At 48.9% G+C, this 13,685-nt stretch overlaps 1 protein-coding gene across 6 annotated transcripts in view; it reads left to right on the top strand.

The window, feature by feature from the left end:
* PNPLA7 (patatin like phospholipase domain containing 7) overlaps positions 1–13,685 on the top strand; it is a 133,673-nt gene that overhangs the window by 91,481 nt on the left and 28,507 nt on the right. For all 6 annotated transcript variants that reach the window (XM_071453764.1, XM_071453761.1, XM_071453760.1 and 3 more), the window contains one exon: positions 11,885–12,041. In XM_071453764.1, the coding sequence (XP_071309865.1) occupies positions 11,885–12,041 (157 nt within the window). The remainder of the gene's footprint in view (positions 1–11,884; positions 12,042–13,685) is intronic.

Raw genomic sequence — 13,685 nt, 5'->3', positions numbered from 1 at the left:
GCAATGTCATCTTCTGCTCCATGGTCCACAAAGGCAGAGAGGAGCACAGGGAGAGAAAACAAGGAAAGACAGCACAGAAAATATCAGAGCTTAGTGAGGGTTTTAATAAAGGTGATGGCCCCTGGGTCAGGACCAGGGTTTGGCTCCAAGGGGTGGAGGGGGCTGGCTGGTGGTGCAGGGGTAGAACTGACACCTCATAGCCCAACCTCCAGCGTGTGATGCAACATCTGAGGAATAAAAAGCTGAAATTTGAGGTGGAAATGCTGCTCCAATGACAAAGTGCTGTCCTTGACATGGACAATTTGCTCCCATGGTGCTGACAGCTCCCTTCCCAGGCTGCAGCTCCTTTTCCTGCATCGTGGTTATGAAACCCTGGGGTTCAGGCTTGGGCAATAACAGAACCTCTGGGGACACTGAGGTTTTATGGTGCAGGTGCTTTGGAATCAGTTCCAGCAGTTAAGGAAGGTTAATTCTTATTCCTCAGCTAAGACAGGTAACTAATGATAGGAGGCTTTTTACCCCTATCAGGAGGAGAAGTGTGTGCATGGATGTTGTTTAAAGCTGCCACTGCAGAGCTGCAGAACTTGGGATGGAGCTGGTGGGCTCCTAGGATTGATCACTGAACCTCAAATACAGGGAGGGAACTGGAAACATGGGGAGAGTTACTTAAACTATGAAACCTGACCCCAGGCACCCAGACAATGTGAACTTAGGGTGTGTGGGAGGAGAGGGGAGGAATTTGCTGCCTGAAGGAGGCAGCTCCAGAGGAGAACACTGGGAAAACACTGCCAGAAACACAGAGCAGTGCTTTCCCCTGTGAGATCCTAAAGACACTCAATGTAGAGATTACAAAGGGATGAAAGAAAATCCCATGGGAGTTTCCTGGGCTCTTGATGTTCCTCACATAAGTTGGGACACAGTAAATGTTTTTCAGCTCCTTTGCTGGGTTCAGGACTTAACATGGACTGAGTCTGGTGAGGGGCACCCCAGGGTAGGAGGGGTAAGGGGTCTCTGGAGCCCAAGTGCTGTCATGACCAGTTCCTTGTGTTGGAGCATAAAAGTAATATCTTGAGAACTTCTTTACTCTTCCATTTCTATCTAGATAATACACAACATATTTTCCCTTTTTTTTTTTTCCACCTGGCTGTGTCTGCCAGTCTGCAAGTCTCTTTTCCCTTTCTAACACATCCAATCCTTGAGATTTCTCAGTTTCTTTGCACTGTTTTTACTCCATACTCATTCCTTCTTGTCTTCTTTACATCTGCCCTTTAGTTCCTTTCTCAGTCTTTGCTTTCAAGTCCTCTCTCAAATAGTGAGATTTTCACCTATTGTGAAAAATGGCAATTTTTTGCCATCCTGGTGTGTCCCTGTGTGTCAACAGAAACACACTTGGCTTTGAAATCATTCCAGATCATGCAGTGAGCTTTAGGGCTGCACCAGGTTTGCAAATAGGTTATTCATTGCAATGTTTAATGTGGTTTATAATGGGGCACAGGTATCCCCTTCATTTGGTGTGTCTGCCTCACAGTGCTTAAAATTCATAGGGCACAGAGCTGGCAGCTTGAAATGTAGAAAAATTGGATGCAGGATGTGTTTTTTTCCTGAAGTCCTCAGAAAACAGGCTGAGAAAATGCTTGTTCTGAAGTAAATTATGGAGCAAAACTGTTGCTAAAACCGTTGTTCATTGTACCCTTGGCTAGGAGAGGTTTGGAAGGGCAGCTCCAGCCTGTCCAAGGTGCTCCTGGAGCCACTGGCAGCTCTGAAGGGTTCAGTCACTGGGGAGAGGAAGGGACAGGCAGGATTTTGTGGGGCTGGGGTTCAGCTGCTGAGGGGTTGAGGAAATGGCTGAAAGCCTCAGAGCTGTGCTCTGCTTTGATGAACCACAGTGTGGGCAGTGGGCAGGTCACCCTCTGGAGCTCTCAAATGCCTCTGGAGCACTTAGAGGGAAGAGAAATACAAACCATTACCAGGAGGAGTTGTTTGGGGTTTCAGCAGGATGTTGTTAGCTCAGAATGGAAATGGATTTTTGCTGCTGGGTTGGATGTGTCTGGGGAATTTGCTTGAAGCCATCCTGCCATGCAGTTACTCTGATGGGGCTGGCTTCACTCCAGCAGGCAGAGGGTGACCAGGTGACCCCCTGGGCTCTCTGGGTGCAGTGCCAAGACATGGTCAGTGTTTATGTAGAGGTTTGGGGGTATCTTTGCCTTGCAAAGGGTTTATGGAGAGGTTTGGGGGTATCTTTGCCTTGCCTGGCAGGAGGGATCTGGGTGCTGGGCTCTGCTGGGGGCTGGCCAAGATCCCTGTCTCCAGCTTGGTGTCTGGCAGCCCTGGATGGAGCCTGTCTGGCACAGACTGGGCCCTTCTGCACTGGGTTCTCACCATTTCCTGATTGCCACTTCCACGAGACAAGAACAAGGATTTTTTTTTTTCTCTCTTTTCTTTCTCTCCCCCTGATGCAGTCAGGCAGCATCCCTGAAATTCCTGCTCCATTTCCAAGTGCTTGCTGGAGGTACTGAGCTGGCATATCAGGGCTGTGCTTTCCTCTCCTCTAGCAAGACAGGTCCTGAAGAATATGTGCTGCTAAAAGGATCCCATCCCTCATCCTGATCATGCTCTGAAGTGCCAGCAAATTAAGCTGAGATATGAAAGGAACTTGAAAAATGCTGCTTCTCTGGGTTTAAATGGAAGAATCAGGCTTGCTGTGCAGCATCTGCAGTCTGTCAGTGCCCAGTAACAGCTGAGGAAGCAGGATTTCTGCAGCAGTGAAGTATCAAAATGATACAAAAGGGGCTCAATCTGCTTTGTGTCATGGAAAAAACAAACAATGCAACATCTGAATACTTGAAATATCTTTCCTCCAGTTCTGTTCTTCAAAGTAATCCCTTTGTACACCAGGCCAGTCTGTCTTTTGACTTTGGGAAGGCAGAAAGTTGGCAGCTCTGAGGTTAATCCTTGTGGCCTTTCCCCATCATGGCCAGCCTGGACTGGCTGGGAGCATTTTTGGGAGGGGAGGCTGTTTGGTGACCTGTGTCATGGCTTTTGTGTGTGGAGATAAATGTCTGTACCTCAGTGCACAGTGGGGTGGAATTTCTCTGTGTGATATCCCCTTTTTGAAGCTCAGACTGATGCATGGGGGGTTTCAGAGCTTGTGATTGCTCCTGTAGGTACTCAGAGAAGTGTTCTGTGCTGGGGGTCTGTGCATGAGTGGAGCATCCATTGCCATGTGCAGATAAACCAGAGGGAAAGCTGAATTCCAGAGTCAGGCTTCTGGATTCCCAGCATCTTTCAAAACCTAGATTTGCTTCCAGGGCAATATTCAGGTGTGAGAACCCAAAAAATTCCTCTGGCTGCCCTAGAAAGCTCTAGGGAGACCCTACCCAAAGAGCTCAGAGACCTTAACACAAAAACCAAGATCCCTGTGCCTTTGATTTAGCCCTTTAAAAAACCAATTACCAACCTTTATATGAAAAATTACAAGCCTCAACAATTTAAGTAGAATGATAGTGAATTTATCACAAAGTGAAAAAGTAAATTTTAAAGTTTTTAGAATAGAAGTTCAAAAAACAAAATAGAAGAACCTGGGTGTGTCCAGCCTTTCTCCTTCTTAGCCTCCATCTCCTGCTGTGATGTTGGCACTTTTAGATTAGTTTAGAGTAGAAGCTCACTGTCTAACATAAGTGATAAGTATTAAAAAGTAATTGTAAACATTGTGTAGGTAGCTTTTAGTATAAATACATAACACCACTCCAAAAGCAAGCAAAGTGCCTTAAACTGTCTTGCTGAGCATACCTCAGCTAGACAAGAAAAAATATTTTATAGATAAGATACAATAAACAACCTTAAAACTGAGAACTGAAGAGCTTTGACTCCTTCTTCAAGCACCGAGCTGAGAAAAGGGACTTGTACATATCTCAAAGTCACTCTAACCAGCAGAAATTCTGAAATTCAGGAGGTAAAATAACAGAGAAGCAGCAAAACTCTTTATCCTTAAAGGTAAAACTGCACCTTTGACTTGGTGTTTTACTTGTGCTGCTCCTTTGGAAAGGCCAGAGGAGTGAGGTAAGGAAGGTGGGCTCCTGCTTGGAAAAGATGATGATAATACATGTTTGGGTATCTAATTTGAGTCTTATCCAGGTCAGCCCTAGTTAGGTTGTTTGAGCAAACAGAAAACAACCCCTAAAAATAAATCAGTGAGTTTATTTGCTGTTGCAGAGCAAAGCTCCTGGGACAAGGCTGGAGCTCCTGTGGGGGCCTGGGGCTCTGTGTTTGCAGATGGCTGGGGAGAGCTGCAGCCTCACTGCTCTGAGAGGCTCTGCTGGGATTTCTGCAGGGAGGGACCATCCTGGGTGTGTTCATCGTGGTTGAATTGTGTTTGTGCAGGGTTCAGAGCTCTGCCTCTGTGAGCTGGGGGAAAGGCACAGCCTGTGGCTGCTCCCAGACTCCCAGACCTGAATGCCAATTGCTCAGAGAGCTGTGGAACAGTTGGGCCCTCACGTGCCCACAAAATCACATGGACTGGCACCCACGGAATGCTTAATGATCTGATTTTTCCTTTTCCCATCTGCAGCACCTCTGTAATTGCTCATTTGCTCCCATCTGCCAGGAGGTTGAAGGTTATAACAGCTGCTATAAACTCTCCAAGCAGCAGGAGCTTGGGAGTAATCAACTTCAAAGGTATTGCTTAAAAAAACCCCTAAAATTAATTGCAGGTGGTTTAGTTGGACTCTCCTGTCCTGATCTCCAGTCTTTCCCACCAAACTCATTTATTCACAGCAGTGCCTTGATAAACAGGTGAAATTAAACAAGGAGGTGGTGGAGCTGTGGGTCAGCTCTTGTTGCTGGTTTTGCACCTTTTTTTATCAGATGTAAAAGCATGGGCTGTGTTCACTTCCCATGGAGCAGCTGTAAAGCTCTCCAGGCTCTCCCTGTGCTTTCAGGAGTATGGTTCTTGCATTGATGTGATTTTGGGGAATCTCTGTCCAGCCCTACCTGGGCAGTGAGCTTTCCTGTTAAGAAAAAGTAAATTCTCAGTTCTATTCCCTGAATGCTTTGGTCTTATTTCTGCAGCTTCCAGATGTTGTGCTCAGAATGGGTTCTTGCAAGGCTTTAATAAATAAGTCTCAGAGGGGTGGGGAAGAAGGATATATTTGTTTTCCAAAGAAATTATCTTCCTTTGAAGATGATAATTGAATTGTTCCTTGGCTCAGAGCAGGGGACAGGATTTTGTGACATCCCCAAGTGGGTGCAGTTTGTCATTCAGTCACTTCCCTGCTCCTGTGCCCCTCTCCAAGCCAGCTGGGATCAGAAAACAAAAACCTTGGTGCATTTTATAATTTACTTTGACTATTTTTTGCTTTTTCTCCCCTCCAGTGCCTTCCTCCTGTATCCCCTCACACCCCAGGGCTGGGTAGCCCTGACAGATCTCCTGGAAGGACTGAACACATTTTGCTCATTTATTTCTGTGTCAGGCACAAATCTCTTTGTTTAAAGCTTGTTCTAAAGTTAGTGTATAAAGCAGAAACAAGATCAGGGCTATAAAAGGACATTGTATTTGAATTTTCCTGCAGGAAGGGGATTTCACTGGGCTTGTGATGAGTAGGAGATGCTTTTTCTGCCATTTGTGCCTGCCTGGCACAGGGTGTGATCTCTGCAGCCTGGCAAGGCCAAAGGGAAATGGCTCCTGAGCTCTGGCTTGAGGAGTTGGTGGGAATCTGAGGGCAAAGCTAAGTGGGAGGATGGAATGAGGTTGTTGTTAATGGAGGGGAAGACAAGAAAAATTCAGGTCTCTGGATCAATATGTGTGGGCTGTGGAAGGAAAAAGCTTCCTCCAGGGCAGCTGCTGGGAAAGATCCTGCTGATAGTTGGATGTTAGGATGAGAACCCAGTAATGTGGGGTTATTCCCTCTGTTTAGCTTAGAAATGGTTCTTAGTTGATTAACAGTTCATTAATGTTGTCAAGATTGGAAAGTTCCTTGTAAGGGCTCACGTAGAACTGCAGAAATGCAGGGCTCTGGGTGCTGTGCTCCTTTGGAGCTGGCAGAAAATCACTGCAATAATTCTGGCTGATTTATGATGCTGGGAAGTTTTATGGTCAGGAAGGCTGGGAAATAATGTTATTGGAAAGATATAACTGGAATTAGATTTCAAAGCAATGTTTGGGTATATTGCTGCTGCTGCAAGGGCTCCAAGGTGCCAACTGGAGATAGGCCAGTTGCAACTTGTAGCAGACTTGTTCCTTTTCTGAGCCAGTGACTGAACCATTCAATGCCAGGATCAGGCACAGAACACACCAAAAAATGCAGCTGTTTGTGTAAAGAAGAGGCTTTTCCTTATGTCACCCTTCCTGATGCCACTCCATGTAGCTCCTCACATAAACAACATCCAATTTCCACTCACTCCAGTACAAGGAACAGCTCCACAATGACTCCAAGAAGGATCTAGAACCACCACCACCCCTCAGTTAATGGTTTTGTAGTGCTCTGAGAGCTGCAGGCTCAGTCACCAGCCTGTTTTGGGGTCCCTGAAGTGCCAGGGTTCCCTGTGTGCTGCACATGGTGGATTTCAGGGTGTGCTGTCCACTCCTGTGGCCTTGGAAGCTCAGGCACCTTCAGTTTGTTTTGTGCTCAGAGCAGGGCTGGGGAGTGGTTGCCCAAGGCACCACATTTTGCACATCTCCAAAATGGACACGGTAAATACAAATTCATAGAATTACAAAATGTTTAAGGTTGGAAAAGACCTTTAAGATCATCAAGTCCAGCCATTCCCCCAGCACTGACCCCTGTCCCCAAGTGCCACATCCATGTGGCTTTCCATCCCCTGGGGCTGGGGACTCCACCACTGCCCTGAGCAGCCTGTGAAGCCTGGACAACCCTTCCAGGGAAAAGCTTTCATGCCTTTGCTGCTTCAGGAGTTTTAAGGTTCTGAGGGTGTCTTAATTCAGGTTTGTTGGGCTCTAATGGAGCTTAATAAAGTCCCCTTGACAATTTCACTATTTTTCTGCCTCCTTTGCCAGGTAGCTCCATCAGGAAGGAGGGCTGGAAACTGTGTCCCACTCTGGGGAGGCTTTGATGGGAGACACAGCAGAGCTCTGCAGCAGCCATGGCCTTAATCCTTCTTTAGCCAAAGGAAACAGCATCTCTTCAGAGCATTCAGGGAGATCTCCTTCACCCTGCTGAGTCAGTTAGGAGGAGAGATGGGGCTGCTCAGGCTGGATTCCTCCTTGAGTCCAGCTTATTTTTGAAGCTGACATGGACTTTGGAGGTGGTTGAGCTGCAGCCTTGCCTGGCTGTCCCCTTAGGCTCCCCTCTGGCTGCTCCCAGGCTCGGGGTGTTCTTTCAAACACAGGCAGCATCCTGCTGGTGTGGCTCATGGGGGAAATACTGGTGCATAAAATATTGGTTTTGTGTTGATTGTGTTTCCTTCAGCCCCTGAGCAGGAGGACAGCCTGCCTTCCTGCTGGCACTCAGATCTGGGATGTCCTGCTGCACTGGCTGCCTTCTCCTCAGGCAGATTCATCCCAGCTCTGGCAGCACGTGCAGGGCTGGCACATGCACAGCTCACAGGGGAATTTTCCTTTTATCAGTTCTGCTCTGGCCTTCGTGCATTACAGTCACATGCCAGCAGCACTTCCCCAGGGGATGAAAGCAAGGGCTCATTTCAGCAGCAGGAATTTTCCTGTAAGACCTTCTGGCAGAAAGGCTGAGCTCTCAGTGTGTGCTGTGCTGAGGTATTTAGGGAAGCAGGTCTCCAACCTCCTCTCTCTGCTTTGTGGTCATTTCTTTTCCAGAATCACAGAATCCCCTGAGCTGGGAGGGACCCCAAGGATCCCCCAGCCCAGCCCCTGTCCCTGCCCAGCCCCTGTCCCAGCAACCCCAGCCTGGGCATCCCTGGCAGCGCTGCCCAAAGGCTCCTGGAGCTCTGGCAGCCTCGGGGCCGTGCCCATTCCCTGGGGAGCCTGGGCAGTGCCAGCACCCTCTGGGGGAAGAACCTTGCCCTGAGCTCAGCCTGAGCTGCCCTGGCCCAGCCCCAGCCGTGCCCTGGCTCCTGTCCCTGGTCATGCAGAGAAGGGATCAGAGCTGTCCCTGTTCTTCCCCTCACAAGGAACCTGGACCTGCAGTGAGGTCTCCCCTCAGTCTCCTCTTGTCCAGCTGACCAGACCAAGTGACCTCCTTGTGGCCATGAGTAGTAAACAAGGAATGGTGTTGGAGTTTAGCCAGCACAGCTTCTGGAGGCTCATTCAGCACGGGGATCATGATCTGGTGAGTGCAGACAGCAGCACCTGGGGCAGTTGATGCCCAGAGCAGCCCCTGCTTTGCATTGCTCAGGTCAGGCTGAGGCAGGGGCAGGGCTGGGAACAGAGCCTGGCTCTGGCTTCCAGCCCCTCCTCGAGCTGGGTGATGCTGGCTCAGCTCTCTCTGCAAAGGGCATTAATGAATCAGACCTGTCCTAGGCATGGAGTACAATGGAAAAGAGTTTCTGTTCAGATCCTGATTGCACCTCCTGGGAAAATCTTTGGGTTCTGATAGAAATTATTTGAAAGTCATCTTGTAGATCATTGTTCCTAGGCCCCTTGTCACTGTCCCAGGGCAGTGCTAGGCCTGGCAGGGGAGGTGCTGCATCCAGCTGCTGCTTCAGGCAGCTCTAGGGTGAGAGGAGCTGCATGTGCAGCTCCAGGGACATTCTGTGTGTCCATCCCCTCTCTGGGGTGCTCCTTCCTCCCGTGTGGCAGCACTCCCCTGGCGCTCTCCTCTGCAGTGAGTGACATTCAGCTCTGTGTCACCTGGAGGTTTCCCTGTCCACCTTGTCACTGCTGTGCAGGTACAGCACTGGCAGGAGTTACCCATCTCCCTTTGTTCTCCTCCTGCCCAACACTTGTATTTCCACATTTCCCTAAACCAGGACACGTCCCCTGTGAAATTGAGCCTGGTATTACAAGGAGTGCACAATCCCTGGGGTTTTTTCTGCACTGGTCCTCTGGCTGTGAACATGGATCTTGCTCCTGGCTTCAATTCCTTTTCCTCTTCAGTCTGCAGCTGCCCAGTGCAGCTCTGTGGGAGCCCAGGGATGCTGGCAGAGGGGATGAGTGCCTGGCAGGGCGCTGGCACACGCTTCCCCTGGCAGCCTGCCCGTGTTTGGGGAACTGGGAAGTGCCCAGCACAGAACCAACAACTGCAAAGAGTTGTTGAGAAGTCCCATGTAGTAACATTGCTGGGGCAGTGATGGCCTAAAGCTGTAGGGAGAAGGGGGGAAAAAAATCCCCATTTCTGTCTTTCAGGAGGTCAGGACCACCTGGAGAAAAGGGGAGGCTCAGGCACATTTGTCTTTTTTCAGGATTTAATTTGCAAATTCCAGGAATGTTCCTGCTCAGGGTGTTGGAGCTGGAAGAATCAGCTTTGTGGTTGTGTATAAATGAAACATGATTTAATCAGGCAGCTTATGGAGGTTCTTTTAGAAGCAAGAAAAGGACTTTGATTCCCATCTTGCTTTGGGATCAGTGAATCTGTTGGAGATCTGTGGCTGTCACATTAGTGGGGTATTGGCAGGGACTCTGTGGATGCACCAGGAGGGGGTGACTTGCCAATAAAAGTAATGATGATCTTTTGTTATTCATGCAAAGGCATCATGCAGCAAAATGGGAACAAATCCAGAGTGCTCACATCAAATCCTTTGTATTTATGGATGTCTGAATTGGGAAAAACAGTTAAAGAGAGAGAATCCAGTCTGGAGCTACTCATGGCCTGTTTAAAATTGTCCTCCAAGGAGGAAATAGTTTAAGGTACTTTAAGGTGCCCTAAGAAAGGCACCTGATGTGGGCTGTGTCCAGAGAGCAGGAGGTGCAGGGAAAGGTCTGCTCCTTGTGGAGCATCAGGGCTGAGACAGTGGCAAGTGCCAGTCACGAGCAGCAGAGTTCCAAAATAGCTGCACTCTGAAAACCTAAAAACAATGGGCAGGGAAAAAGTAGAATTCCTTTAACTCAGGGCATCTGGTGGGAAGAAGCAGTAGGAGAAGAGGAGAAGGGGAATTTGGAAAGGAAAGCAAAATGAGCCATTTTCTGCTCTTGGATTGCAGCAGCACAGATCTGTCATTGAAGTCATTTACACCCAGGATAACCACAAACCTGTCCCAAAGCATTTCAGCAGCTGGAGGGGATTTATTTGGATGGAAAGAATGTGCTCAGCATAGCTTGGCCAAGTGACACCTACGGTGGACTTGGCAGCTGTTAGCAAGTATTTATAGGATGTAAACAGCAAGGGGAAGGAGGATGGAAATAGAGCAAACTGTGGGGGACAGAAAATGGGATGGAAATGGGAAAAGGAAGTGGTTTTTACTGCTTTATGGCCTAGACTGCAAAGCATCCATCCAGGTGGGATGAACTAATCAAAAATGCTTCTTATTCACTGGACAGAGCATTGGAAAGCAGAGGCTGTAGCTTTGGGCTGCTTGGAAGGACAATTTGCTTCCAGTGCAGTGTTCTGTGGTTCTGTGGGATAGGCAGGGATCCCTCTCCCAGTAGGGGATAAAAGATCAGATGTGATCAAATGTTCATAGGATCAGATCAAAGGTTCCACCTCTGCTCTCTCATTTCTGATGGTGGGGAGCAGCAATTAGCAGCTCCTGAGCCTCCTGAACACCAGCTTGCACCTCCCATTTGTCATGTTTAGTAGCCACTGACAGCCTGGTACCTTTGATTCATCCTTTCCACATTTAAATCCATTTGTGATTTGACCTCTCCAGCATGTGGTAACAGTGGCTTCCCCAGTTTGTGCTCTATGTACACCTGTCTGCAAATTCTTTCCTTTCCATTAAAATCTCTGCATGGTGATATCATTGCTGACCCTGCATGTTTCCCATCAGTCAGGATCTTCCCCAGTCAGTGATTCCAGTTTACTTTCTCCTCCTGTGAAGTCCATCCTATATTCTGGTCACCTTTTGTGCTTCTCTCTGTCATTTTTTAGTTCTGCTCTTTTTTTGGGTGAGAAGTCTGAGCTTGCTCATGGTTTTCCAAACGCTGGCCCATCCTGGATGTGTGCTCTTATGTTTTCTGTTTTATTCTGGTTTCTTTGATTTGCCACTTGACCTTGCACTGCACAGTAGGTTAATATTTTTCAGGGAATATCCCCAGGGGTTCCCAAATCCATGTGAGCAGAGCTGGATTAGAGCTGGTTGCTGCAGGGGCGTTGCTGCTTCTGTTTTCCTCTTGTCCCATCAGCACTGAGGTTCATCTGTTGTTTATCACCTGTCTCCATTGTTGCTCAGAATTCCTTCTGCACTTGAAATCAAGGAATAAGTTTACTCTCCTGAAGGAATTTGTGTTATCCTCAAAAGTTGCCTCCTCATCTGTCCCTCTCCTGGGCTTGTGTGCAGACCCAACCTCTGCCCTCTCATCACTGTTTGTCTCTGCTTGCTTTTGTTTCCACCTTCAAATTTCATTATTAATCCATGTGGTGCCCCTTCCCAATACCCCAGGCTGGCTCATTTTCTGTGGAGAACCACCAGGAAAGAAACTGGAGGGAAGGGCTCTGAACTCCAGCCTTTCCTGGGTGCTTTGGGGGGACCCCAGTAGACTCTGCTCCCTCAAGTCCACGCTGACGTTCCCTCGCCCATCCACCAGCTCAGCTCTTGGCTGCTGTCATCTGCCTTTCCCAGTGATCCAGGCTGCGTGGTCGTGTTCCCTCAGATCCTCTGGGAGTCTCTGGGAGGATTCCTGCATTCATAATGTTTGTTCCTGGCACCGGGGCTTGTTCAGCAAGAGATTGGCAGCTCAGCTGGCGCGGGCTCGGCTTCCTTAGAAGGCACCATTCATCCCCAGCCTTTGCACTCCCTCAATGACTGCCTGGCTGACAGTGGCTCTTCTCTCCCTTCCCTCCCTCCCTCCCTGGCACAGGGGCTGCTCCCAGGTGGGCGTGATCCGGGCGCTGATCGAGGCTGGCATTCCTGTGGACATGATCGGGGGCACGTCCATCGGCGCCTTCATGAGCGCCCTGTACGCCGAGGAGCGCAGCTACAACCAGATGAGGATCAAAGCTCGCCAGTGGGCCATGGTAAGCACTGCCACTGGGAATTCCTGCCCTGGGAATGTGAATTCCCTCCCCTGGGAATGTTCCGTCCACTGGGAATGTTTCCTCCCATGGGAACACTGAAATCCCTCCACTGGGAATGCTGAATTCCCTCCCATGGGAACGATGAATTCCCTGCACTGGGAATGTTCCCTCCCCTGGGAGTGCTGAATTCTCTGCACTGGGAATGTTCCTTCCACTAGGAATGCTGAATTTCCTCCACTGGAAATGCTCCCTGCCATGGGAATGCTGAATTCCCTGCACTGGGAAGGTTCCCTCCACTGGGAGTGCTGAATTCCCTCCACTGGGAATGTTCCCTCCCATGGGAGTGCTGAATTCTCTCCCTTGGCAATGCTGAATTCCCTCCACTTGGAATGTGAATTGCCTCCCATGGGAACATTCCCTCCCATGGGAGTGCTGAATTCCCTCCATTAGGAATGTTCCCTCCACTGGGAATGCTGAATTCCCTCCACTGGGAATGTTCCCTCCTCTGGGGATGCTGAATTCCCTCCACTGGGAATGTTCCCTCCCATGAGAGTGCTGAATTCCCTCCACTGGGAATGCTGAATTCCCTCCCTTGGCAATGCTGAATTCCCTCCACTTGGAATGTGAATTCCCTCCCATGGGAACATTCCCTCCCATGGGAGTGCTGAATTCCCTGCATTAGGAATGTTCCCTCCACTGGGAATGCTGAATTCCCTCCACTGGGGATGCTGAATTCCCTCCCCTGGGAATGCTGTGCTTCCCTCCTCCAGTGGAGCAAGGCCCAGGCACAGCAGGGCACAAGCAGCACCCCAGGAAGGTGCAGCCTCCTGAAATTCAGTGTGTGTGCCACAGAGTAAGCCCTGCCTGGCAGTGATGGATCACCTGGAAAAGCTGCTCCATGTCCAAGCAGTCAGGAGGCAGCGGCCTGGCTTAGCTCTGCACCAATCCTGGTCACACTGTCAAGGCACAGAGATGTTGTCTCAGTGTGCTCACCTGTGGTTATCTTTGTTTTATCTTCTCTTTTATGTGCTGGGGCCTGTTTCCTTTCCAGCTCTCAACAAATGTGTTTCTGTTTTGTGTAATTCTCTCTCTTTCTCACATGCTGTCATGTGTCAGTGGAACTGAGTGACAGAGGTAATCCTTCTCTAAATAACTCCCAAATGTGTCACTCCTGGTCCTGCCTGTGCACTCCACAGCACTGGGACTCTGGGTCAGGAGAAGGTCCTAACTATCAATATTTAGTACAAACAACAACTCATTTTCAAAGTTAACCCAAGTTTTGGGAAGGTTGTTTTAAATAGTGGCTTCATTGGGTGAGTTTATTTATCATGGAATCAAAGATTGGTTTGGGTTGGAAGGGACCTTAGAGATCATCCCCATTCCACCTCTGCCATGGGCAGGGGCACTTTTCACTATCCCAGGGTGCTCCAAGCCCCATCCAGCCTGGCCTTGGTTTTATTTATTGATCAGATGTTGGATGAAAACTGTCCCAGGTGCCATTGGTTCAGCCTGACTGAAGGTGAGGTTCTTTGCTGGTTGCAAGTTTGTATTCTTCACATTAACCCCACATTTTCCTGTAGATTTTCTTACTGAAAATGAAATGACATAGGGAATTTTATAAATGAGATTAGGAGTCTTAGGTCT

This window comes from Agelaius tricolor, unplaced genomic scaffold (genome assembly GCF_023055355.1).
Source record: "Agelaius tricolor isolate 1412-34295 unplaced genomic scaffold, bAgeTri1.0.p SCAF_37, whole genome shotgun sequence".
Lineage (NCBI taxonomy): Eukaryota > Metazoa > Chordata > Aves > Passeriformes > Icteridae > Agelaius > Agelaius tricolor.
This window is presented reverse-complemented; position numbering and strand designations above follow the sequence as displayed.